The 27,750-nt window shown below is 35.2% G+C and overlaps 1 protein-coding gene across 3 annotated transcripts; it reads right to left on the reverse strand.

Moving 5' to 3' along the window:
* Positions 1-1,062: 1,062 nt before the first annotated feature.
* LOC111510623 (uncharacterized) lies at positions 1,063-27,086 on the reverse strand. Of its 3 annotated transcripts, XM_074171922.1 has the most exons (16): positions 27,006-27,050; positions 26,858-26,932; positions 26,266-26,399; positions 26,064-26,217; positions 25,769-26,011; positions 25,506-25,717; positions 19,729-19,873; positions 19,451-19,668; positions 17,878-18,165; positions 15,370-15,547; positions 15,200-15,316; positions 11,552-11,802; positions 9,480-10,089; positions 9,271-9,426; positions 4,759-5,040; positions 1,063-4,657 (listed from the first exon to the last, which is right to left on the reverse strand). In XM_074171922.1, the coding sequence occupies exons 3-16, from the start codon at positions 26,392-26,394 to the stop codon at positions 4,641-4,643; spliced, it is 3,000 nt and encodes a 999-aa protein (XP_074028023.1). In that variant the 5' UTR covers positions 26,395-26,399; positions 26,858-26,932; positions 27,006-27,050; the 3' UTR covers positions 1,063-4,640. The 3 variants fall into 3 exon arrangements, with proteins under 3 accessions (XP_074028023.1, XP_074028024.1, XP_023022317.2); XM_074171923.1 differs by lacking the exon at positions 26,858-26,932 and having other exon boundaries at positions 27,006-27,086; XM_023166549.2 differs by lacking the exons at positions 26,858-26,932; positions 27,006-27,050 and adding an exon at positions 26,468-26,795.
* Positions 27,087-27,750: the final 664 nt, after the last annotated feature.

Genomic DNA, 27,750 nt, shown 5'->3' on the forward strand with positions numbered 1-27,750 from the left:
CAGCCTCGGACATAATGCAACTGTGTTCCAGAGAGAAGTAGCGGGCATCGAACACTGTATAGGGGAAATAAACAGGTAGAAGGACACAAATAAAACCATTGCCATTTTCTCCAACAGCCAGGCGGCAATTAAGGCGCTCAGCTCATTTCAAGTTTTCTCAAGACTAGTGGGAAGCTGTCTGAGCGCACTCAATAAGATAAGTACCCAAAATAGGGTCACTCTAGTATAGGTACCCCGACATGAGGGTCACAAGGGCAATGAGGAGGCCGATTTCTAGCCCGTGAAGGCGCATCGAAGGCTATGCTCGGCTCAGAACCCTTCTGCGAGGTAGCGAAAGCATGTATAAAGACATCCATAAACTCATGGATGCAAGCCGAATCGAAGTCGAATATATTGGTGGAATCAGCTCCCAGGAATGAGCCAGACGAATGAGTTCATAAAGAAACCATCGCCCACATTCACGGAATACCTGCCTAACCTCCACCGTAAGGTTGTAAGGGTAGTGGTGGGTGTACTAACGGAGCATAGCCGACTCAGGAAACAAATGATCAACATGAGTCTGACAGAAGAAACCCAACGCAGGTTCTGTCAAGAAGATGAAGAAACCGCACTGCATGTGCTCTGTGAATGCGAAACGATAACAAGGCTGAGACACGCAAGATGCGGGAAGATAGACCATAGGCTGTCAGCTATATGAAGGGGTCAGTGTCAAGGCTATGAAGTTTCATCAAAGAGATCAAGCTAGACAATGAGCTCTAACAACCAAGGAGCATCACAATAGATCTGAAAAGGTCGCAGTGAATTAGGCCATGGGCAACTCACCGACAATCTAATCTAATGTCATTGATCAATCTTCAGAAGTTGGTTGAATTTTTGAGAGCATTCGAAAATTAGAAGAGAGTTCAAACCAAGTTACTTGACTTTTTTAAATTTAGTTGATATTGAGGCATCTCCTAACTTTTTGGAGAATATTGAATCATTTTTTGAGTAAGGGATTGTTTTAAAAAATCTTGGCTAAATGAGTCTCAAGTTGTTCGTGGTGTTAAAATGAATACATTCACGTGATACATAAAAAGTTTATTTTTTATACAAAATAAGTGGTATACTGAATATAATTGGTTCAAATATCTCATAACAAAAACAATAAATTCCTGATTGAAATAAGAATGTGGCACATCAATCTAAATAAATTTAAGTAATATAAACCTCATCGAGTTTAATTTTTTGCAAGCAAAGTATTATATACAATATGTACATAAGTGACACTTCAAAAAATAATTACATTTTTTCAAAGAAAGTATTTTGGAGTCACCTTCAAAATGTATATATGATGCTTTTGGCCGAGGTTAAAAGAACATCGACCCGAGATATTTCGAAGCAATGAAATCATTTTTGTAGGTGTCACAATACTGATGATAACATTAATAAAATATTTAAATATTTATTGTCTACAATACTATTTACTGATTACACAAAATGAATATAATAGTAATTTATAGTAATCGTTGAGAACGCTATTTCAAATTTAAGTGTCGGAGCACATAAATTGATTTTTGAAAATTATTGTTGAAGATAATTCAGAAAAATGTTTTGGGAACGTCGATTTTCGTAATAACTTTCAATCCTTCGCGCCTTACCTTTAAGCTGGCAACCTCAATTTCAAAAATTCAAATAAAATGGTCAGTATCTTTCGTGATATCTCGAATTCATAAAATACAAATTTTATGAACAACAAATCAAGTTTGAGAATATCCGATGACAACTATTTAGTACTGATGAAACAATTGTAACATTTTTTATAATTTTGGCGATTAAGGAATATGAAAAGTTGGGTTTACAAATTGTATTTGAAGAAATTTACAAATACAGTTCTTCAATTTGTCTTTCCACTTCTCCATCTTCGTACAAAAAAATTTTGAAATCTTCCAAAGAAAGAAATAAACCAATTGATTTCGAAATAAACTCCAAAATCATGTAGTTCATGCAAAGGTATAACTTTCAGATACAAACTGGAAGAAAAAGCCCTCTCAAAACAACTTTTTTCATATAAAATTTGAATGACACGAATGAAAAAATAATTTTATATGGATATTGATTTATACAAAAAAAAATCCTATTCAGTTTGTACTCCAATCATTTGTTATGAAATCAGGAATCTAAAAGAAAATTTCCTGCGTATGCAATTGGCAATACATCTGAAAGAGTCGACCTTCAATTTTGGTTGTATTGCCAATTGCATATGCAGGAAATTTTCTGTGAAGATTCCTGCACTGACGCCTGTCGGATATAATCCAACGTCCTTCGTGGTAACAGCCAGGGGTGTAGTGGTTTTCTGATAGGCGTCAGTCCCTTCAATCTATTGTATAGGTATATTCGAGACTGGCTTGAAGGTTAAAAGTTTATTTCTTTAGATTTGTTTACTACCAGTCTTCAAGCATAGCCCACTGACTAATAAGCAAGTTTTTCTTCCTTATTCCGAGGAATCGGGCAAATTTCGGATATGCAGTTGGTTAGTACCTCGTCCACTAGATGGAGTGACATTTTGTTGTTCGCTCCAACTTAGGAAGAGGAATGAAATACAATGAAAGAATTCCGATTTTCAATTATGGAAATCCTTGACTTTAAGTCGATGATGGCCACTATTTTGCACTGACGAGTGGCTAATGAGCCCCAAACCGATCTGCAAGTGTGTCTGTTGAAGGTCGACTCTTTCAGTTGTATCGCCAACAACATATGCAAAATTAACTCAGTGAAGAATCCTGCACTGGCACCTGTTGGATATAATCCAACGCCCTTCGTGGTATTAGCCAGGGGAATGATAGGCGCCAGTCCATTCAACCTACTGTGTAGGTATATCCGAGACTGGTTTGAACGTTCATTTCTTTAGATTTGTGTACCATGTAAGTGAAGTTTTATCTCTTTCATATACTATGTTGTGTAGTAATGCTGTGAATGGTAACTGATTCAATTCCATTACGAATTTTTGGAGTACAAAGTGAATAGGAATACGTGTTTTTTTGATAATTCAAAGTTCACATAAAAGTAGATGTTTCGAAAGTACCCATGTTTTCTTTCTATTCGTGTAATTCAATGTTTGAATGAGAGTAGTTGTTTCGAGATGTTTTTTTCTGAAAGTTACTCCTTTGCTATACATCTTTGTATAGAGTTTAATTTGAAATTGATTGCTTTCTGTCTTTCTTTGGAAGATTTCTACATCTTATTCGATAAAGATGAAGAAGTATATATACCGACACCTTTTTTTCCTTGATTTTAAATTCTGAACTATTTTTGTGTTCATTATAAAAATATAGTAATCGATTTATTACTGTGAATCTTTCAAGTTCTAAAGGGCGAAGGGATTGAGATTGAAATGTATATACCAGAATGATAATTAATTAAGAAATAACAGTTTTCAATCTGAATTTCAATTATAATATAAATAAATAATATAACAATTGAAATGTATCTAAGATTATCCAAGCTTTAATGGAATGAATTTGATCTTTCTTGTACGCAGCAAAAATGTCTGTTGTTTTTTATAGAAATTTCGCTCTCATAACTCGATAGACATTAATAAGTACTATAAATAATTCTACAATGTCAATTTTAATGCGTTATCATTGAGAGAAGTTTTCATTTCATTTGTAAAATATATATTTTCTGAAAAATACAGATTTGACACTCGTTTTCAATAGATTATTGAGCTCTATTTTGTTATCATCAAAGTTGTAGTTGAAGCACACATGCTAATCAAATATTGTAATGTTGAATGAATGATCGAAAAGTAAGACTTGAATAATTCAGTTGAATATGAAATTTAATTTTATATAGAATCGCTATGATTAGTGATAGCCTTTTTCAAATTACTTCAATATGGTAAACCTACAAATCTCATTACAGCAATTTTCATTCGGTTCCGATTTGACACGTATGAAATAAGTTTTGGTATAGAGAAAAGAGATATACGCTCTAATATCGGTGTTGTTCAAAAGTAATGATTTAAGTTGAATCCAAATAGCTGCAGTTTATATTCATTCGATTGAAGGGTTTTGGAGAGTTTTTTCCATAAGTGTAGTTCATCTAGTGGAGCAATCATAACAGATTATTGGGAAAAGTTTTAGCTTCCTACTTCTCCATCTTTATAGAAAAAAAATGTGCGGATCTTTCTTCAAAACCTTTCCTTCCCAAAAACTAATCTCTCTTAAAAATATACCTCTTTCCATTCACAACAGATATTGTTTAGTTTTCATAATCAAAAATATTTGCATATAATAAGAAAGAATTGATAAGATGTATACTATACTCAATATTGTTGTGACAGATTTGTTTGAAACGAATCTCTAAATATTCATTAAAAAACGTCCACGCCACATTTTTAACAACTGTTGCTCAAAATTATTAACCATTTTGAATTGTGTCATCACTCAGATGCCACGATTAGGTTAAATGAAAATGTTGAACGTTCCTATATTGAAAAACATATATGAGGGGTCTATTATACGTCAATTGTCCCACAATGGGGTCGCATCGGTTATAAAATACATTTCTGAAAACCTCAATTCAGGTTTTAGAAGATGATATTGCATTTATTTGAAAAATTTTCTGGAAGCCTGTAATATTTTGCTTTCATATTGTATATCTTATCTCCTGCTGTAGCCTGAAACAATGAATACACTATAATAATCAATTTCGAAAAAGTCATCGATTTTTGTTTGTATGGAGACAAATATTATATTAACCAATTATTTCGAGACTAACCTTGTGTCGGAAAAACCCCGTCTCCAAACCTTCCCAAATAGCTAGGCCAATTTTGTTTATCTTTGGGTAAAAATTCAGCACATCTAGCATTTTTTCTTTCACTCATACACTTGCATTCTAATCTTAACCTATAAACAGTCATTTGTCCCAGTCTAAGTTTGTAGAGTTGTTGGAAGTAGTCTAATCCTATTTTCAGACTCTCTTGTTCTTCGAGACACTCTTTCTCGAATAAAATCCTCTGTTCTGCGCTTATAGTCTTTTGATATTTGTGAACAGCAGTATCTGGAATAAACGCAACATTATAATATATACAACATATATTGTGGAATTTCAGAAGTACAAATTGAGTTTAAAATGCCACTTTTATATCTACAGTGCATTTCTTTATTGCCACCTTTTATTTTTTGAACGGGTCAATTCAAAAACTAGAAATTTTGGATAATGAAATCAATGCATGAAATCTTTATTTTGAAGTAAAATTGACAGATGAAATTTTCAAGATGGCGACTGGGCGCTATCTTGATTTTTTTTTATTTACGATGCGACGTGTAACTTTTACGAGACCGAAATGATTTTCAATGAATATATTCCGAATCGTCCTATCTGTAGAAAATATTTGTGGAACTTGTATCCAAATTCACAATTACCGATAGTGTACATAACAAATAGCCCCCAGGTCATCCGTCCATTCCGGAAGAACAGCAAGTGCAAATAATTGGTAAGATGGTAGTAAATCCTGAACAGTCTACTTATTCCGTCGTGAGTAGTCTCCTTCTACTGCGTGGAGACTTTTGAAGAGGAATAGGTATTATCCATACAAAATTAAAATGGTACACCAATTAACTGAAGATGACCCTGATCGAAGAACAGAATTCTGCGAAATTATGACGGAAACCATTGCAAGGCATCCTACCTATCTCCACAATATTTTTTTAAGTGACGAATGTACATTTTTTTAAACGGCAATGTTCACAGACAAAATTGCCGTTATTGGAGTGACACCAACCCTCACGCGTTTTCCGGGACACATAGAAAAAATTAACGTTTGGGCAGGAATATTGGGAAACCATATTGTAGGACCTCTATTTATTGATCAAAATTTAATAGGGGAACTGTATTTTCATATGCTGGAAACTACTGTTGACTCTCATGACTGAAATCGTTGAAGCGAATCCTAATGAATTCGATATGAATATTGTATTCCAATAAGATGGAGCACCACCACATTACTCCAGACAAGTAAGAAACTATTTGGATACTACTTTTCCCGGTCGTTAGATTGGCCTCGAGGTCCTACAGAATGGCCAGCCCGCTCGCCAGGTTTAACACCTTTGGACTTTTTTTATGGGGCTTTTAGAAGCAAAAGGTGTACGAAACTGAACCTGCTTCAATTTTGGATATACGGCAGAGAATAATAAATATTTGTAGAGATATTGACGTTACTGTGTTCGAAAATTTTCGGCGTGAAATATCGGATAGGCTGTTCATATGTCAAGAAGTTCTAAGCAACCATTTCGAGCATCTTCTGAACTGACCTCAAGCTTATTACCTCATATAACGTAGTTAAAAGTCAATGTATTCAGGCATTTATTAAAAGTTACGCCATTTCGTAGTAGTTGACATTATATTCTAGAGTTGTGAAGTATTTGTCAGGAGCTTCAAAAAAGATGTGTCACAAGATTCCCCTTTCTATTTAATTTATTTTCCCAGATGGCGCCCAGTCGCCATCTTGAAAGTTTCACCTGCCAATTTCACTTCAAAATAAATTATTCATGCATTAATTTCACTATCCTAAATTTCAATTTTTTAAGTTGACCCATTCAAAAATGAAAAGGGGGAAGGCATTAAAGAAATGCACTGTATATACTCTGCCTAACGTACTAAGACGGCGATTGAATTGTTATAATCGGACGAAACATTGAAAGACAAGTGAATGTGTTAGGCGATGATGTTGGAAATGCAATGAGGGCAGTGCAAAGGTGTAATTACAATAAGCCTGAGTTACTTCTAAACGTTATATTGAACATATCAATAATTTATATATATTATGATGAACTTGTATCTGACAGTCATTCATATACATACAAAATGTCAAACAATAACTGAAAATAAATGGTTGATGTACAATACAGGGTGTGTTGCATTTTCAATTACCAACAGATGATCAGTCATTCACGCGGGGAGTGAACGCTTCAATTATTTGCATTTTTTTATTGCTCCGCGATCTATTGATACCAGAGCGTTTTTTTGTTGTATACATAATTAGCATTCATTCAGTTGTTGTATTTTTGAGTGTATAAAGTTGTTAATTCGTTTTTAAGGGACCTGAAATAGTAACATTGCTGAGACCAGTTGGATAAGTGGAGAAAAAATATGGAAGAAGGTAAATACGAGCTGCTGACTACAACGAAATTTTCACATCAGGTATTCTTGTATACCTAGGCCAAGACTCGCCGATCACATACTCTCTTATTGGCGATAACTCCGGACATTGCCGATATAAAGGAGATGTCTCCCAGTGACCTGTCCTCCTTCCTGGATAGGACAGGATGGACGATGACCTATGAGGACAACTCCTCGGGAGGATGTACAATGGGTCACATGTGGTATAAGTGATGTGGGCCCTACACTCACCCTCCCTACTCTATAGACAGATTCTTGTGTACCTAACTAAATATGAAATGGAAATAAGAAAATGAGAAGTTCCTAAAATAAGAGTAAAGAGATTAGAAAAAAAAATGAAGAAAAGAGAATTGAAACTTTTTATGTTTTTTACCACTTTTATTTGTAACTAACGTTACTGCAGTGTCGTCCTATAAGGACAAATAAAAGTGGTAAAAAACATAGAAAGCTTCATTTCTCTTTTCTTCATTATGATCTCATACCACGTAGTAACGGCTACATCCATCAATTTATAGAAAAAAAACCTTAGAAATGTTATTTCCTCCTGAAGATTTTTGCTGATTGCTTGTTTTTTCTCTTCACTTCTCTGTTTTTGTTGTTCAAATTAGCAGTAACGAAGAACATGAAAATTGAATGATTATACGAAATCAGCAAAACATTTCAGGAGGAAATAACAAAAAAAGGAAATCTGAATAAATACATCCAATGGCTTAGTAGAAATAGTCGAAACGAGTTGTGCAAAATTAGCACACGGGTCAACGAAGAGATAGAACAGGTCACGGAAGAGATGAATGGAAAACTGGATGAACATTGTATGCCATGCACGCCAACAACAGGTTGGAGAGGAAAAGGACACTACACTCATTCCAGCACTGCGAAACCAAGCAATAGAAAAGCTGTATAACAGCTCAATAAGTATATGAAACAAATATCAAATGATTGTGGAATCTGTAGAAATGCAACTTGAATTATATATAATAATTGAAAAACTCAGGGACTAATCATTTTATCGTATCCCTAAGCCCAAAATAATTTGTGGAGTAGACTGGAGCACCGATCAGAATCAACGCTTTAAAATGCATCAAGATGTACTAAGTAATTCTAAAGCTGGGTCGGCATCTTATCATAAACGTTGATGGATAGATAAGATAGAGTTCGAGACTACAAAAATATTTTGGGAGGAGTGAAAACTAAGTTTAGAGAAGTGATCCCATGGAAAGAGCCAACATTGAAAGAAAACAATCCAATAGGTTGTTTATAAATTGAACGCATCAGTCGAGAAACGAAAACCTCCAAATAAAAACATTGTTTCAGGGGTGAAAGATTATGGAATCTGCAGATGGATTATCGGAAACAGCAAAAACCTCAAAGTCATTAAAGTAGAAGTGAACCAAACGCAGATAAAGATAATAAAGATACTAAATCTAGACGTTATCGTGAATGGAGGTGAAACAAATGAGTTACTAGAAGAACTCATCGAAATCCAACAAGATGGTACTTGTTACTGACACAATAGAAAGAAAATGAAGTTTGCAGAATAACCATCAGAAAAACGATAAAGAAATATAAAGATCGAAAGTCATTTGGATGATGAAAACTGCACATTCACCATTGGCACTGGACGACATTGTGCTAGTGACGAAAAAAGTTAGTTATTCATTGTCTGGGATTGATTTCACCCTCACTACACTTTCTAGATCTCAATAAATTTTTATCCTGACTACCTACCACTTTATAGTCCTACCAGTCAGATGTTGTAATACTAAAGTCAGTTTAGAAATGTTAATAGAGCTGGCTTTGAGAGGTATCAATGTGGAAAACAGTGTGGATGGCGAAATCGTGAATCCTGTGGTGTTTAATAAAACATGCTCGGTTGAAGATTTCCACTACACAGTTTTCAAAATCGTATTTCACTTTTACATTAGCTTCCTCGGGCGTGATCCTGAGGGAGAGTGTTTGAATCAACCTTAGAATGGTTTTCTTTGTTACAAATACTTAAAGAAAAATATCCCTTGCCTTCAGTTTGGGATAGTTTTCTTAATATCGATGATTCTCAAAAATATCGGTTATAATGCAAGCACTACTACTATAAATGATAATTGTTCTTACCTTCAGAATTTTCCTTGATTTTATCATCAATACAATCTTTGATATCTTGTTTCAACATTTCTTGATGTCCTATGTGTGTTGGTATCCAGTACTTGATGAACACTATATCTATTGAATTGCTACCGTTAGTCACGTTGATGGAATCGACTATAGCACCTTGAATTCAAAAATTTGTTGGTTTATTGATTATAGTGATGACAATTACTTACCAACTGAAGTTATCTTAGAAATACTGGAAGAAGCATAGTTGATATCCCTTTTCCCCCTGTAATTTCCGTCCACCCAGTCTTCCATCTCCTTCTCCGATTCCAGATCCCACAAAGTCGTAGGAGACTTCTTTGACTCTTCCAATTCTTTATCTATGATTTTCCGTATTTCTTCCTTTTCTTTTATCTTATCCGTGTGTGTGTTGACATCCCTCTGTTCAAATTTGGATTTTCTGAGACGCATTTCCTCATTTTTAATAAACGTGTCTTTGAATATATCAGTAGGAATGTAGTCTACATCACGTAGTAGCCTATTTCTGGATAATCGAACGTTTCGATAGTCGTAAATGCCGTTTTTTTCACCGAACAGATCTTTTTTTCTTGTTTTGGAGATACTTTTTGATGTGTGATTATTCGTCTTACGATCTTTGCTTCTGGGATCTCTGTTGGAGTTTTCCAGATTTTCTTTAATCAGTAAATGTTTTTGATTATAAGGTACAGTATCATCGATTTGGTAATCATCGAAATTTGGTTCAATTTTTTCCATGTTATTCAACAGCGGCTCCTGCTGATTCTGAACCCATTCATAGTCTGGCTCAGTCATTTGTGGAGTCTGGAATATTGTTATATGTTCTATATAATCCTGAATAAAAAACTATTTCAAAAACAAATTGTTCTATATTTAAACAAAATTAGTTTTCACGATATTTCAATTATCTTCGGATCAAACAGAATTTATCATTGGAAAATTTATATCAGTACCCTCAGTCCGACGCCTATCAATACTATCTTTAACGCAATCTGAGAAAAAACAGTCGGCCGCCTCCTTTGATGTCATTTGTCGCAAGTCACTGTTTTAATGGTTCGTTAGCGGCGTCCTCAAGGAGCATAGCGGGTAGAAATATCTCAGTGACTTCGTAGATGAATTGCAGAGCCACTTGCTTGCGACGATTAGGTGGCTTTCTTTGATGTACCGGCATGTTGTCATTCATGAAATTCTTTTACCCTCAAGACAATATCGAATTGACAATAAGAATAATCATATTCAGAGTTTGTCTTGGCTGAGTCATTTTTGGAGGTTGATATATTGTTACATCTACTAAAAATAATTATATTCTAGGACTGGCTAGCATGATTTAGGTATACTAGTGTCGAAATATGAAATAACATTTACATTTTTTGTTTCACGATGGAAAAGTAGAAAGCTCAAACGCCTTTTTTCGAAAAAACCTTATCAATTCGAATGAAATTTCTATAGCTCTGTATACGAATGTGTATACGTACTGTCATCATGACAAGAACAGATTTGTCATGATGATAATACGTACATAAAGTTATGTCACCAGAAGAAAAAAAATGTGCTATGTTATGAAAAAATGAATGCATCGTCTTGTAAAGGTATCCAAAACGGTGCTGATGCGTTGATAAGACATGTATTTTGTCCCGAAACTTCGAAGCATACCATTGAGGATAATAGTGCTTCATATAATACAATTTTCCAATAAAATAATTTTGAAATAAATGTTTCATTCAATTAAATTATAAAAGAAAAATTCATTGAGGAAGGTCAAACCAAATTTTCAACTATCTGGTAAGTACCTATTAATAAAATTAGAGAACTAGAAATGAAACAAAACTACCCATCATTTGTGGAGTGAGACAGGCAAAGTCGTCGAGTACTAGTAAAGGTCTGGTTATTCATTAACTATTGTGCTCAAGGTCTCGTAAAACACTATACGAGTGTGCCACCGGGATATAATTCCACTCTAAGTAGTAAGTAACTTTCATACTCGAAACTCTCTCAGTCTAAATTTCTAATAGGATGCACACAAATTTTTGGGAAGAATATTGCAGATTCGCCTGCTTTAACTTATTGTATAAAATTTTAAGAAATTTTGTGAAAAAATACTGTCCAAAGAAAAAATTTACAAGTTAGATTAGTGTTTCAATTATTAATGATCAAATTGTAAATTCAACCTCCGTACAAACACCCAGTACAGAAGAATGGACCAGAAAAATAAATCATACTTTTTCTGTAATGACTTCAATTAGTTTCTTTACTCTACTCTACTTACTCGATCTTCAGAGTGGTGGCTTTCAGGTACAGTCATATAACTTTCAATCAAACCTCCATTGTGATCTTTGTGTCTGAAACTCGATGTTCCATATTTTCTAATTTTCGGAGGACTTGGATCAACGTTGTAGTTTTCGTCAACTTCGCTCTGACCAAGTGATTGTATGTTGATTTTGGGATGCGCCTTGTAATATTCTTTCAATTGCTTCGTAGGAGTTTTCATTTCTGTGAATTCAAGATTCTTTCTTTCGGCTGAAACATTTTTATTCATTATATGGGTATTGGAAGTCGGAAATAATAGCTTGGTGTGCATAAGTCACATTAAAGTAAAGTGAATTATTTATTATGTTAAATCGAAATGATAAATGATTTTAATATTTCTTTTGCGTTTTTACTACCCTGATTGATTAACATTAAGAAAAAATGAATTATCAACAAATGAGATATTTTCGAATAAATTATTGAAGAGATAGTTATTGACTATAAAAAATTAGGTAGTTTTTGAAGCCTAATTCTGAAAATTGTAGGGTTTCATTTCGTTACAATCAATTTTTTTCTTCAGAATTACCTCCCGAAATTTCTTGTCCGAGGTCGTATTCAGAAAAATTTTTCGACATAAAATTTTCTGACTTTCTCTTTAGGTAAGATTGCTGCTTCGTATAGGGTCTTTCATTAAGCACATCCTATCTTTAAATTTAAATAAAACAAAGTGGGTATTTGAGATATGATCGAAATTTTGTATTCGTTTAAAAGACCTTTTTTTAAAAATCTGTTTGAAATCTGTTTTTTTGTTAATCAGCTGTCGTCCCCATACGAACGACAACTCTCAGAAGTTGAGAAACGTGTGCGAGCTGAGGACTAACAAGGTCTTACCTTTTAACGTGTGATTTCTAACACGGTTGCAGAATCATTCCAGCTTCAACCAGATAAATTCTTTCGAGAAAAATATCTGGCGAGAGTCGGGAATCGAACCCACGGCCTTCCGATCGTGTGTCGGGCGCACTACCACCGCGACCAATTCCACATTGATGCCTTCATGTGTGGAATATAACATTGTTCAAATGTCCGCCACGGCTTCTCTGGGTGCATTCGAAGCGTCCAATTTTCCATGACTCTGGCGAATGAATTTGACCGATGGCATGGGATATGTTGGTTTGAAGACCGCTGTGGTTTGTGGCTTATTTGCATACACCTGCGACTTAAGAAAACCCCACAAGGAAAAGTGTAAAGGGCTCAAATCGCACCATCTCGATGGTCAGTTCACATCACCTCCGCGTGAGATTACCATGTCCTTAAATCGCTTGTGCAGCATATTGAATGTGGCTTGAGCTGTGTGGCACGTAGCGCCACCCTGTAGAAACCACACGTCGTATTAAGATCATCCAAGTCAGGCCAAAAAAGTTGGTAATCGCCGATCTATAGTGCTCGCCGTTGATATGATGGTCTGGCCAACGTCATCCTCAAAGAAAAATGAACTGATGTTGCCGCCAGCCCAAAATCCACACTAAACAGTGACTTTTTCGGGATGCATTGGACGCTCTTGGATCTTATATGGATTGTTATCGTTCCAAATTCGACAATTTTTTTTGTTCACCTAACCATTCATCCTGAAATCGGCCTCATCGCTGAAGACAATTTTTTGATGAAAATTAGGGTCGGTTGTCAACTGCTCCAGAGCCAATTCACAGGTCGTTGTATAAGATTCAGTTCCTGGATCAGTTGAATTTTGTACTGGTGCAGGTCCAAGTTATTACGCAAAATTCACCAAGTAGTGGTCTGCGAGCTACGCGAAATCGACTGCTTCGGATTCTCCTGCACACTCTCACAGACAGCTTTGATGTTTTCGGCAGATCTTGCATTTCGTCGTCGCACGGGTGTTGGTCGATCGTTTACTAGACTAGTGGGTTCAAATTTATCCACCACATTGCGAATAGCCTTCTTGGTAGGACGAATATGGCAACCGTACAGAACATTCATTTTGATAAAACAATTTTATTATTTTCTCGTGTTATTGAATGCTATATCCGTTCATGGTGATTTGGGAAAACAGACTGAATGAACGACAAATAATTTGATAGATGTATCTTCAACAAGATGGCCGTTATCAAAGTTCAGAAGTCCCTGTTGGAAGATCATATATAATCGGCAATATTATTATTGTGTTCAATAATAATTTATATTTAAATGCCCCTGGTAAAAGATTTAGCGACAAATTTTTGGCTTTTTCTTTAATTTCGGTATCCCAGAAACCGGAAATAAGCGGCTCCTCGATACCGTTTGTTGGAGCAAATCGATATATGAATAAAATATGAACTAGGCCATTTTCTGACACAGTTTGAAACATTCTAAAAAATTTTACAGGTGTATTCAATTAGTCATTTTCAATCCTTGTTTTTCGTTTGTTTATTGATCAAATAGCAGTAATTGAAAAATACTATTACGAACTATCCGTTGTTACCAGCTTTACGATCTAACCACCGGTACTACTGGTTACTCTATGCGTCTATGGCCAGCTTTTTGATAAATAGGTGAGAGAAATTTAATAACTTCAATGACACAAATAACAGCTGAATACTCTACTTCAAATTCACTATTTCAAATGTAGCTTACCTCAATCTCGAATCATTCCGCAGACTTATTCAAACTGTCTTATAATCTGACACTGTCGGATAAAAAATGAGCAAAAAAATAAAATAAAAATGTTTCAAACCAAGTAACTTGACGAAGTTTCGATTGTTGGTATCCACAATCGTCTTTGGGTGATGGCTGGACTATTCCTCCGAGAGATAACTATTTATAGGTCATTCGAGCGCTTTCATCTATCTCTCTCTTCCCTCTCACCGGTTTAGTGGAAGTTGACCGTTTTCCGCTTGTTGCTAGCTTGGCTGTATGCGTCATTGGATACCAAATACGTAGCTTCTTTGAACTTTCTCTTGAACCAGCGTTCCTCCCTATAGATGATCTCAGCTTGGGATCACTGAGATCATTCACAGTTGGATCTCTTTATTTTATGAAAAATCAAGAGTTCCGTAGATCGAGTGTTATCCTCAAAATATTTTAAATAGAGAGGGGTCTGTAATATCTCCGAATGAAAAAAATGGTTTTTGGAGATGAGAACGATCTGTTCCTTGACAAACCAACCTATTGGTTGCCCTCCAGCTGATGTGAGTTGAATATTCTGATCAGAAGTTGGTGGGTAGGTACTTCGTACTTTTTTCACCGATAAGTCTTCAGTCCATCTGGGACAGGAACAGAGAAGTAAACAAAAACAATGGCTTCCATTAAAAATATTCAGTGCTCGTGACTGCTTCCATAAAAGTTAACTTGCATCTTATCCGACCATTCGAAAAAGACTGGGACAACAAGGATGTGGCATACAGGACACTATTGATAATACAAAACGTGATAAAAAACGAAAACTAGAGAGAGATTGGCAGGATCAAAAATCAACTGAAAGATTAACTAGAAATTCAAGGAGCCCATGGAAAAGAACCCGTTTGAAAGCTTGCATGAGCAAGATTGAGTAATAGAATAATATGTAAGAAGAATAGAAATATAATAAAGGTACTTCATTTCATTGTTTGGAGATCATATCGCCGTTTTTGTTCATGAAATAAACACATTCTACATAAAAATATAACAAATTTACCTGAATTATAAACAGTGAATCCTGGAGGCTCCTGAAATTGATTAAGAGCGTGTAATTTCAGAATTCTTGTAGTGTTGAATTGGCTTCGGCATTCGTCGTGCTCATCAGCATGTTTACCTGAAGAAAAGTCGATGAATCTTCATGAACCCTTATGTATATACACAATTTACTTTCGAGAAGATCGACTTTCTTGAGAGTATCCACATTTTCACATTCGGAGGTCCAAAATAGATACATATCATATCCGTGAGACTCAAAACTCAGCAATAAGCCACTCATTTGTGTTGATACGCTTCCTGCTATGGGATTGTAAATAGATTTTCCAGTTATTCCATCAACAATGAATGTCTAAAATAAAACAACATCAAATGGTGTTTTATGTCACATAAAGCATCACATTATACAGCACCAGTATCGTAAAAGACAGAAAAATATATCATTAAGATGGTACAACAGTACAACATTGAAATCGTTTGATGTATGCAATAGAAAAAGTCAGAAATATACGGCGGCATAACGCTACGATGTCATATCGTATTCTATCATAATAAATCATAATAGTATTAAGTCGTAATTGATCTGAGTTTTATTGTAGATTGTAATTTCAAACATTTGAATACCTTGAAATCGGTGTTATTTGTTATTTATTTTATTTTGGATAATATTGATTTGTTTTTGTTATTATGAAGGGAACGAATAGAAACAGCAGAAGATATCTCAAGGTAAGCTAGTTTTGAAATATTTGTATTTAACAAATTTCTTTCAATCTACAATTTCAATTGACAAGTAATATTTATGAAAATATAGAAACTTTCGAAGGCTATTTGCTACCACTATGTGTAAGTACAATTTATTTAATTATAATCATCAATATGATTTTTTGGGTCCCTTTTTGTAATCTTCTTGGTCATTCTTCTCATATGTTTCCCCTGGTATGGATGACAACTTCAGAAGATTAAGTAATGCAGTAATAGTGCAAACGATTTATCAAACATTTCATCACAATTCTTCGTAGTATTGTTTCCCTCATCTTCACTTATTCAAGTGAACAAACTTTGCATTGAAATTGGCAAATACTGCTCACTGATTAACGAGCTATGTATAAAGTGATTAGGTAATATTTTTCTAACGCTGCTCTAATTCGTGTTTATATATTTTCAGTGTGGACGTAAATAGCCCCCTTCTCTTATCTTTTGAAAAAATATATCAAGGTTAGACAAAATTTACGTAAAAGGGTATACTTTTTAGTACTTTTCAATAAGACAGACAAAATTGTTGCATGACTCGTCGCCGAGAGGGCGCTACCGATGAGGACTTGTGTTTGTCTAGGAAATGCATTCGTAGCATCAATCCTCTGGCGAACCAGAATGCGGGAAATCAGAGTGTCAGCAATGTTCCACAGAACCGGAGAAGTTAAATAATAACCGAAATATCAACTCCCCAGACCTATATCGTCCTTCACATCGAACTTTTTCGGAGTCGGGGCCTTCGAACACAGGAGGGAATGATCGAGGTCTACCACTACCATACCGTTGGGAAAACCATAACAATGTGGTGGAGACGGATGCGGTCTTTCAAGAAAAGTCCTAGGAAGACTACGTGATGGCAGAGCTTTTGGCAGTGGATAGCCTGAGGCCCCTGAAGACGAGGACCACTGGTAGACGTTGGTAGCAGAAGAACGTCCCTTATTTGGAAGATTTTTTCCAAGAATTCCGCGTGTAATAAACTCTCCACTAATCTCTCAGCCCTGATTGACACCGGAACTTGGAGTAACTTCATCCAATATAGCGTGATAGGGGCCTCTCAGTTCTCTGAAGATCTGGTCGGTAGTCAAGAAGTTTCCCGGCATCTTTGTGGAGACCATCTGCCAACTCCAGTCCAAGGCAGTGGTATAATAAGATTCGTGTTGACGAAAAGCGACCCTTCAGGTAGTCTAGATACAGGATGTCAAAGGCCCATGAGGCCTTTGTCCATGATGTGATAACTAAATTGCTCGCTTACTGCTCGTCTGTAGTCCTGGTCCTAAAGAAAGGAGGGAAATTGCGATTTTGTGTGGGGTACCGCCAGTTTAAAAAATCGATTAGAGCCAAAGTACCCTACGTACCACTCATCCAGGAAATTTACGGGAAATGGACATAGCGCCAATATTCACTACATTAGATCTCAGGAACAGGTTCTGGCAGGCTCCGCTCGGGGGACCGGACGACGCGGTATATGAATTCAAGGTGTTGGGCGTTGGGTTGAAGAACGGACCTAGCGTATTCTAAAAATGAATGTCTGAAGTCCTGGTAGGCTTTGTAGATGAGTTCTGCGAGGTCACCCTCGTCGATATTATGGTATACTCATATAATACAGACGGTCATTGCCACCAGCTGCAGGTGATTCTGGAAAGACTGAGACTCCATGGGATGAATATATAACCATCCAAATGTAAATTTGGATGGACCTTAAACTATTTAGGTGGAGTGGTCTCTAAGGGCGGGAAAAATTCCAAGAAGAACACGTGTTGAACGTGAAGGAATTTCCAGTCCCGACAAAGGATAACCAGGTGCGTGCCTTTCTAGGCACTGCCGTAGAGTCATCGCGTATGGCAGGGCGAATTTAAATTCTATGGAATGCAAATACCACATTAATGAGACGGACTGTTAAATATTGAGATTACTGATTGTAGCACTCACCTGTGTATAATTGTAGTTGAAAATTTGGTCATACTTCTGATAAACGATAAGAAAATCTGTAACATTATCGTTGTTAAAGAAGGCCGGTGTCGGGCTGATATTAGTTTCGGATACTGGAATTGTGTAATTCCAAATTTGTTGAAACGTCCCTCCATCGATTGCAACTAAGCTTGAATTGGGCATGGCCGTTATTATGTCGGGAATACCGTCACCAGTAATGTCCACGAGAACGGATTGAGTCATCATACCTATGAATTTATCCTCATATATCGTTTTCGATTCACTAGTCTGAAAAATAGGTCATTTGCTATTATATTATATCGTTGTAAAGATGATCACTTGGTGATCGAAACACGTGTCGATGTGTTGAAAATAACGATTTGGTGTTGGGAAAAAACTCCAGAAATATTCAAAACAACTGTTGTTTATGTGGCTTGTGGAGGTGGTATTGGACTATAATTTATATTTTGCCTTAATTGTTGATTTATAAAAATAATTTTCCTTTTTTAAAGTAGAATATCTAGGTACGTATAAATTATTTCACTTGATATAGGCGTTGTTGTCAATATGTGAATTAGAAACAAATCCCTTTAAAAATTAAAACCCAACATTTGAAACATCAATTTGAATACTTTTCGAAGTGAATTTGAAAAACTCATGAATTAAACTCAACTTTATTTTGTTCAAACTTGCATTTGCTGTAATAACCCAAATTGAGGAACATTCCCCAGACCTCAACGTAAAAGCGCCCTCTGGTGTTCAGTCACTTAGGCTGTGCTTTTCTGTTAAATTTTATCTAGTCTGTTTGCATTGAAAATTGAAAGAAGGAAGAATGCGATATTCATTTGTTAGTCGATGTTGAAGATGGCGGAATCCTCTGTTTTTTAATAGTGTTAGCAATGCAAATATCGACAACTTAGCGAAATGTAACAGAACCAAACACGTACTAAGTTGGTCAGTCTTAGCTCTTATTTTTGTGTTGATAAATATTGAATAGTGATGTTTCTGCAAAATTTTTTATATATCCTGCAGAAGGTTATGTGAAGGATATGTAAAGACTACAGATGACAGTCTCAAAAAAAATTCACTCTTTCCTAATATGATGGTATTCAACATATACCTCATACACAGGGCCGGATCATCATCTATCATCTTTATAGGCAAAGTATGTTTTTTTTATTTCTACCAAAATTTATTTCCCACCTGTTTTTTTTTTCTAATACAATATTCCTCCATCCAGGAAGTATATTTTCACCAATAAAATTATTTATTGATGCCCCTGTGAAGGTAAAAATCAATACATATCAGTAGTCATATCAGTCGATATTGACATATTGTTCATTTTTTTCTGAATATTCTGAATTTTGAAAAGTGATGTTCATGAAAGTTTCTTTTGGGAATCTTACATAAGATATTATCGTATAATTGAAGAAATATAATTAATGGAAAAATATTCAAAATCATCCATAGTTCGAAGAACCCACTGAAAATGGATTTGTGAATTTTAGTTTAACTAAAAGTTTTTTAGAAGAAGAGGAACTTACTATATTCACTATTTACTATTTGCTCTTACCAACTTTCCAGAAGTAATCCCATCAACCGTATTCACACTCAGATTACCACCAGAGGATGGCGAACCCGTTCCAAAAATTACATACGAGTTCGTATAATTTTTAGTAAGGATTTGAGGCATATAGAAGGTTTGCGCATCACCAGGAATCTTGAATCGTTTCAGCTCTTGTCCGTTCTTGCCCGAAAATAACACAAGATTACCGGTGCCTGTTCCACCATCTGAAGTTCATTAATTTTATATAAATTCAGAAAGTTCATTATTGAACTATATTTACTCACCCCCAAGTGAAGATTGTGACGCTAACACATCAGAAACGTTATCGTTATCTTGATCTGGAATGAAATTTGCCACAAAGATATTCATCCTGTTTGTATTATACTGCCATATCTTGGATCCATTTCGAGCATTGAGCATAGTTAACGTCTAAAATGAAAAAACTCATATTCAGCTTCTTAACTAGATTGTTAAGCCTGAGATTATAGTAATGTGTGAATCGTTTTTCAAAGTAGGTGTAGCGTTCTTAGCTAACAATAAAAATTACTAGAAATTGTAAGATACCTAAAAAGATAATGCATAGATTTAAAACAGAAATACATTTCTTGTACCAGAACATTATTTCTGGTCTAACTTATTCATATGTTTACTTTATAATTGTTTTGAAATATAATAATTCAGAACTAATAGACGCTGCAGAGGCTCATCAGATGATTAAAATACAGTAGGCTACATTTTTTGCTAGACCTTAATTTTATAGTGAAAAACAATTACTGAAAAGTGCTTGAATCCCAATGGAGCCTCTATTTATTTGACGTCAAAGTTTCAAAGAGGAATTTCCCAATATTCTTAACTGTCGACAGTACGATAAAATGGATTATTGTTTATTATAAAATGCAGGTACCATATAACTTGCGTTTCCGCAGAAGTCACCGTTTCTGAAATATTCGATATTCAAATCGCAAGATTCATGTTGATGATACCTTGCACTGACGAGTGGCCAAACAACCCGAAACCGGTCTGCAAGTGTGTTCCAATAATTGAAAACCTATTGCGGCAGTTGTATCGCCAACAACATATGCAGAAATAACTTCAGTGAAGAATCCTGCACTGACACCTGTCGGATATAATCGAACGCCCTTCATGTTATTAGCCAGGGGAGTAGTTGTTTTATGATAGGTGTCAGTCAATAACCCTACAGTGTAGGTAATTTGAGACTGGTTTGAACGAATTGTTCTCTTAGATAATTTGATTTACAGCCAGTCTCTAAGTAGGTATGGCCACTCAATTTGTGAATTTTTCTTCACGAATTATTCTTTTAGATTTAGATAATTCACAAGTTGAGTTGAAATTTGAATATCTTGAGAACTATTATGTAGTTACTACAAAATACATAATTAGCTATATCCGCCCGTTTTTGGAAAAATTGAAATTGAATTCGTGATGTGAAGGGGTACGTATATTTTTAGGAGAGCCTAAAGATGTAGATGAAGATGTAGAAGTAGAAAGCTATAAATATATTCTATAATATTGTATTCATCAACGTCGCCACAAAAGTGAAATACCGAGCTGGTTTCTACATTGTACTATGAAAAAGTTTGGTTCAGTGGGAGATGACCGTTTGGCGGGACTTGGCCATTTTTCGTTTGATGATGGGTTTCCATATGTTATTATGCGTATTTCTACGCTGGCCTGGCTGAACACGTTGTTGGACAACATGTATGCGGCTTCCTTGAATTTTATCCTAAACCAGTGTTCCTCTCTGTGCAAGATCTCAGCTTGGGACCACTCGATGTTGTGTTGGTGGGTCCAAACATGGTCTGCTATTCCTGATTTGCTGGTTTCCCCTCGCTGTGTGTGTTTCTTATGCTTGGCAATGCGAACATTCAATGTCCTCTCAGTTTCACCCATATAGGATTTTCCGGTAGGGTATCCGGTAAATGCAATTCTTGGAATCGCAGTCCGCGTTTGGTGGCCTGGATTTCGTGAGGCTGCTACGGATAGTGTTACCGGATCTGAAGCAGGTTCTGATGTTGTACTTAGAACCAATTCTACTTATCCTCTCCGATAATCGTCTGATGTAGGGAAGTGCAAGCACTGGTTGTGACGACTTCTCTTCCTTGCTAGGCTCCTGCTGTCTTTTACCCAAAATCTTTTCTACCATCGCTTTGGAGTAGCCATTCCGTTGAAGATCATTTTTGATGATGTCTAGTTCCTTCTCGAGACCTTCCTTCGTGTTACAGAGCCCGAAAGCACGGTCTTATAGAGTCTTGATGATTCCTTTTTTAGTTGATTGATGGTGGTTGGATTCGCGGTTCAGATACTGTTCCGTGTGAGTGGGTTTTCGGTATATAGATGTTTCCCACTTATGTCGGTCCTTTTCACCAAAACGTCTAAGAATGGCAATTCGTTGTGGATTTCCTTCTCCATTGTGAAAGTGATGGAAGGTCCCACGCTGTTGATGTGTTTCAAGAAGGCGTCTAGTTCAGTATTTTTATCTTTATTTTCATTTTGTATTGCTTTACGTTTTGTTCAATCGTTTTATTTTTACTTGTATTTTATTTCACTATTATTTCATTTCAGGTTTTTTTTGCTTAATATAATTTTAATTTACAGCTATTTATTTGTAATTCTTCTTTTTTGGTTGTTTCAGGGATTTCAAATCATTTTATATATTAGACAATGGAAGTCCGAACTATTGAAATTCATCATGAAACATTGTCAATCACCTTCAAACACACATTGTCATTGCTGTTATCATTCTACAATCAATCACAAACTTTTGTTCATCCAAGTTTTCAACAATATCGATTTCCATAAACAGTGCATTGTCAGAAATTTCCTGATTTATTTTTGGCGAATTGTTTCAATTGGGGAATGGATTAATTTTACAAACATTTCTGAATTTTTTACGCGTGGAAGCTTGTGGATTCATAACTGATCTGCCTTTATTTCCATTCATAACAAATCATTTTTTTTTACCTCTCCCTCTGGTGAATGATTGTCCGATCTTCCACAGAAGCTCCAGATATTCACATTAAAAGTCGTTATTTCAGTACATATCAGAGGCAAGGATTTAGTATTTTTACCAACACTTGGTGTCAAACATGTGAAATTCAACAACAGCGCCATAGCTACGTAACAGGTCTAAGCAATTATTGAGTTAGTTAGTCCTAGTGCGACCTGATATATGTTCGCATGGTTGTGCCATTCGAAATCCAGTGAAATTTTTCCATTGTGACGATGATTTTTTTTCGAATTACTTCTGACGTCGCAGTGCCTGATCAAGATGACCAAAATTTGTTTCCAGCAGTTTGCAGAGTGTTTCTGGATATAACTTGTGTCACAGAACTGATTCAAAAACCAGGACCCACAGACGAAATTTTTGTTACTGTCCACTTTTGATGCAACAACAGACAATCCAAATGAGTAGATAGAAGGGCGAGATGATACAGAAAAAAACATATCGATGGTTGTCTCAGATAATTGACCAAAAAACCCAATCCTAAACCTCATCAGACAAGGCTTTTGTTAGTGCCTAAAATGAATTACCCTTTTCATACCCTTCATTTGGTCAATTTCGGCTCGCTTAAAAAAAACATAAGACGAATCTACACACACAAAGATCGCCTTCGCGAGGTTTGGTGATCCAAATTATATTTTCAAATGCTTATTGGTTGGGAAAGGGATCAAAAATTCTCCGTAGATGAACAATTTAGTTTTTGCTTACGTTTCGGACTTTATGATGATGGATTTAATAAGGTCTGAAACGTTAGCAAAAAACTAAATTGTTCATCTACAAAGAATTTTTCATCCCTTTTCCAACAAATAAGGATTTGAGAATAAAGATCGCCTTCGATACATTTTCAAAATATTGATTTCTCTATTTTGTTAGAACTACATCTGCCAATATGATAGCAGATTGTCATAATATATAATATTATATATTGGTATAGAGCCTTATGTTGTTGTTTGGAGAAGCATATTTCTTAAAAAAGATTTTCTCGAACGGAAAGATTCAGAGACAAATTAAATGTTGTCATCGAATTTCCTGTAGAAGAATTGGATATGAGCAATTTTGCAGCTGACAATGTGGCTACTTGTCGTTATAATCTATATGCACTATCGAATCATAGTGGGACTACTTACATCGGGCATTACACGTATACTGCAGACACTCGTATACTGGCACGTGGCACAAATACAACGATTCATACGTTCACCAAAATTGCTTGTGAGTGAAGAAGCACGCTTCCTCTTTGAAAAGGGTGAAACGAAATCGCACCTTTGAGATAACTGAGAGGATGTTTTTTCATGTTCCTATACCAATATGTTGATATTTATATTCAACTATGTATTTGTGTATCTGATAAGTTGAATTTGTACTGTTTCATTATAGTTATCAGTTTCTTTCTACGAAATAATGTTACATAGTAGGCATTTTGCTACATTTCATGCCCATTAAACTAAGGGACCACTGCAATTATATGAATCTCATCAACATCCTCCGAACATAGAACATTATCAGAATAGGTGAGCGAATTGTGGAAAATACAGTTGGTGATTAGTTCCAATGTTTGAAAAAAAAAGACCCTTTTAGGTATTATTCAAATGTGACGGTGGAATTCTGGGGTTACAGAAAATTTTCAATACCACATCAGATGTTCCAGATAGAAACTGTAAGAGAAATGTGACGACTGAAAGATAAGGGAGCTCAAAAGCATTAAACTTTAAGAATATCAAACCAAAAAAATCACCCGGATAAAACAAAGAAAATATTAGGAGGTGACAGATACAAGTTGGTCGCCCAAGAAGATGTTCAATCCGAACGAAATTCGACAACAGTAACAGCTTCATAGTTCAAGTTATGGACCATAGTATTCTAATGACTGTAGATTTGCTCGAAAGGGATAAATACTTACCATGGTTTACCAAATCCTGTTCCTGCTTATGAATTGACTGATTTTTGTAATCATGTTTCTGCTGAGAATCTTAATCTAACATATTAAACAAAGTCGCAAAATGGTGTTAGTTACACCATTTACAATTCAAGAACGGGTGAATCGATATTCATGATTTTTGATTTGTTGGATTTGTATCCACCCGGAATAGCTGAATAACTATTGGATCATTTCAAAAGTGAAAAAAAAGATCGAACATATTGACGACGCTCGGTTTTGTTACCCAGCAAACTATAAGTATGGAAAAATCTGGCCCACTGAGGCTCCCGCTGAGAAAGTAACGGCAACGTAAAAATGTCATTAGGCCAATGTTTATTTCATATTACATAATCTCAACTACTTTGTAAATTTATAAAAACCAAAACACATACAATAGTAATATCAATACATTGTTTTGTCAAGATGTCGCATAATATGTCACAAACATCAACGGCGTCAGTCCTCACGCGTCTGGCCGCGTTCGGGTCGCGTTCTCGGCGATGGCGCTTCATTGCTTAGACCCACGAAATGTCCCCCGTCGTCTTACAGTAGACACGACGCGTATTGGCTTATTGCGTTGCGTCAAGTTAATCTTATCATGATGAATTTTAAAGGATTCGTTCAAATTACATAGTGTAAAAGACAAAGTTTATCTATATTAAATACTTAAAACGGCAATTGTATTAATTTTTATAATAAAAAAAAATCTTACGGTACATTATTTACATGTAACTGCAACGGTATAGGCACCGCACGCCAAGATAGCTCTCAGAGAGCAAGAATTTTTCCAACTTACTTGATACTTATTGTTATATATTATTACCAAAATTATATAAAACAATTGTGAATAGTCGCCTATATGTTATTCTGATGTATAAGCTGTATTTATGTGAAATTTAATCTAAATTTGTTCAATCGTTTAGGCGCGAAAGAGCCACAAACATCGGTATATACATACATTCATCCCTCCTCACAAACTTTCATTTATAATATTAGTATATATATATATATATATATATATATATATATATATATATATATATATATATATATATATATATATATATATATATATATATATATATATATATTATAGTTCGTTTCAAGTGTTAATACCATACCCCTTTTTCTCCAACGGCTAGACAGTCTTCTAAGTGATCTCCATTGACATCTGCTGAACATTGTAAACTGTAAATGGTGTCGTTGAACCAAACTCTCCAGAGTATCTCGCCATTTGTGCCATTCAGAGCTAGAACTCCTCCTTCGCAAGGTGGAGGGACTCCCATAAATATCGGGCAAAATGTATCAGCGGGCAGTTTATCATAATTGTCACCTAAAATATCAAAATTAATACTGTCTTTATACATTCTAATTTAAATTATACCAGTTCCGAAACCAAATAAAATGTCTTCTATGCCATCGTCATTCACGTCTAAGGTACGTATTGCCGAATCCGTAGTGAGTTTTGGTAAATTCACCGACCAAATGTCAGTTACAATCAAATCATCACAAGGCAGTAAAGTTAGTTTTGGTTCCTCCGTCAGAGATTTTTTGATTACCCAGTCTCTCAACCAATCCAAAGGCAACGGGTAGATTGAAACAAGCACAACAACCAAAATGATTAGCCCTGAAGATATTATTAATAAATAATAACAAATTAATATTTTGGATTATTTTACCGATCATGACAGTCAGAGCTGCTAATCCATAACAGCACGGCTTATAGAAGACTCTACAAGGCTGTTTACCAGTTTGCCTTGTTCCAATTTCGGATTTTCCAAGTTTTCTCCTAGGAGCCATCAAGGGTCTTTTAACATTGAGTTCTTCTGCCAACTGTAAATTCTGAATGAATTTAAATTCTACATAAATCTACTGACTTACCTTGTATCCATTTTTACCATCTCGAATGAATACTTCATCTTCAACATCACTCAAATCGTCTTCGTCCAGAGAAATACTCTCTCTGACTTCACCTCTCAAGCTCATTCCTGGATACGATGAAATCTTCATTGGGGCTGAAAAATATACATTACGGAATAAGAATTAGCGAGTAGTTTATCTTCAAAGTGCTGCAATACGTTACCTAATAAAATAGTGAAACAGTTTCAACTGAATTAGTAATATTTATATAAAACTTTCAATATCACAGCCTGTTTTTTGTTCACCAGTATGGACTAGTTAAAAAGAATGATTTTTTTGTAGTTTTCACTAGATGCGCTTTTGCCCTTTGTCGTATTTTGTAAACATATGGTCTGTGTTGAATATAGAACGATAACTTGGTTCACTCAAACTGCACAACTCCTAAATATTGATTTTCTCCGGGGAGTATAATGGTTACCAACGAATGAACACGGCAAGAACTACATGTTCAGTGGATGTATATTGTATTGAATCATATCTAGTATAATGAATTTTCATCCAATATATTCAATAATTATTTTCAAAATAATTAAGAAACTTGTTCGTTTCTTACCCCCTTTCAGAAGAAAACTAAGAGAAATGGTTATGTGAACAGGTTTCTGTGGTTAATATTCAAAACGGAAAGTAACTGAAAAATGAAAGCCACCTTCAAAAACGATGAAATTAATTCAAATCTTTGTCGTTAAGTTCATTGAACTCACCCGGTAACTTGCTTGCATTGCAATTTGAAGAATACTGTGATAAAATTGTATTTCAGTTCACTATTTGTTTGATAGTTAACAATCATATTTCATTTGTGGTTTTTCGAAATATGCTTCATAACCTGAAAATGATAACGAAGTGATAAAACATCCGTATCTAACTATAAAACACGTTAAAAATGTGTATGCCTAATTCAACTTCAATTTGACGGTTACGTATTTTATATGTAATTATTCAAAATATAGAAATCAAAAACCTACCTGTTCATATTTTCACATGTTTGGGCTAGTTGTAAAAAACTTTTATATTTATAATATGAAAGCCATAAGAATCAGTGCAAGAGACCAGAAGAATGCATGCGGAGATAAAAGTGAAATAACAATGAAATAAATTCATTTATTGAACTCATATGCAAAATCATTTTGGGTCGAATTTGATATTAGCAGAACAGATTTCTGTTTCATAATCCATCTAATGAATCGATATTACAGTATGTATGAAATTGATCCTTACGCAGTACAGAACTATACCTATATGTTATTCAAATTTTCAATAAGTGTGTGTTCTATTTTGAGAGAAGGTTGCGTAAGTGTACAAAAATGTTTATGCAATCTTATACGAGTAGTTATACTATTGGATAATAATAATTATTATTATTTTTCTTCAATGAAATGGTTGTGCCCATAGGACCTTTCTCCAAAGCCCTGATACAGTCTGAAGGCCCGTCGACATCAAATAACCAAT

The sequence above is a fragment of the Leptinotarsa decemlineata genome, unplaced genomic scaffold (genome assembly GCF_025532065.1).
Source record: "Leptinotarsa decemlineata unplaced genomic scaffold, Ldec_3_MD MMD2_tig00000035_RagTag_RagTag, whole genome shotgun sequence".
In the NCBI taxonomy this organism is placed as follows: domain Eukaryota; kingdom Metazoa; phylum Arthropoda; class Insecta; order Coleoptera; family Chrysomelidae; genus Leptinotarsa; species Leptinotarsa decemlineata.

Coding starts and splice junctions, on each gene's coding strand:
- LOC111510623 (XM_074171923.1), bottom strand. CDS start 26,394: ATGAAGATTTCATCGTATCCAGGAATGAGCTTGAGAGGTGAAGTCAGA. Junction 26,218..26,265: donor ATGGTAAAAATGGATACAAG/GTAAGTCAGTAG, acceptor CAGAATTTACAG/TTGGCAGAAGAACTCAATGT. Junction 26,012..26,063: donor AGCTCTGACTGTCATGATCG/GTAAAATAATCC, acceptor TAATATCTTCAG/GGCTAATCATTTTGGTTGTT.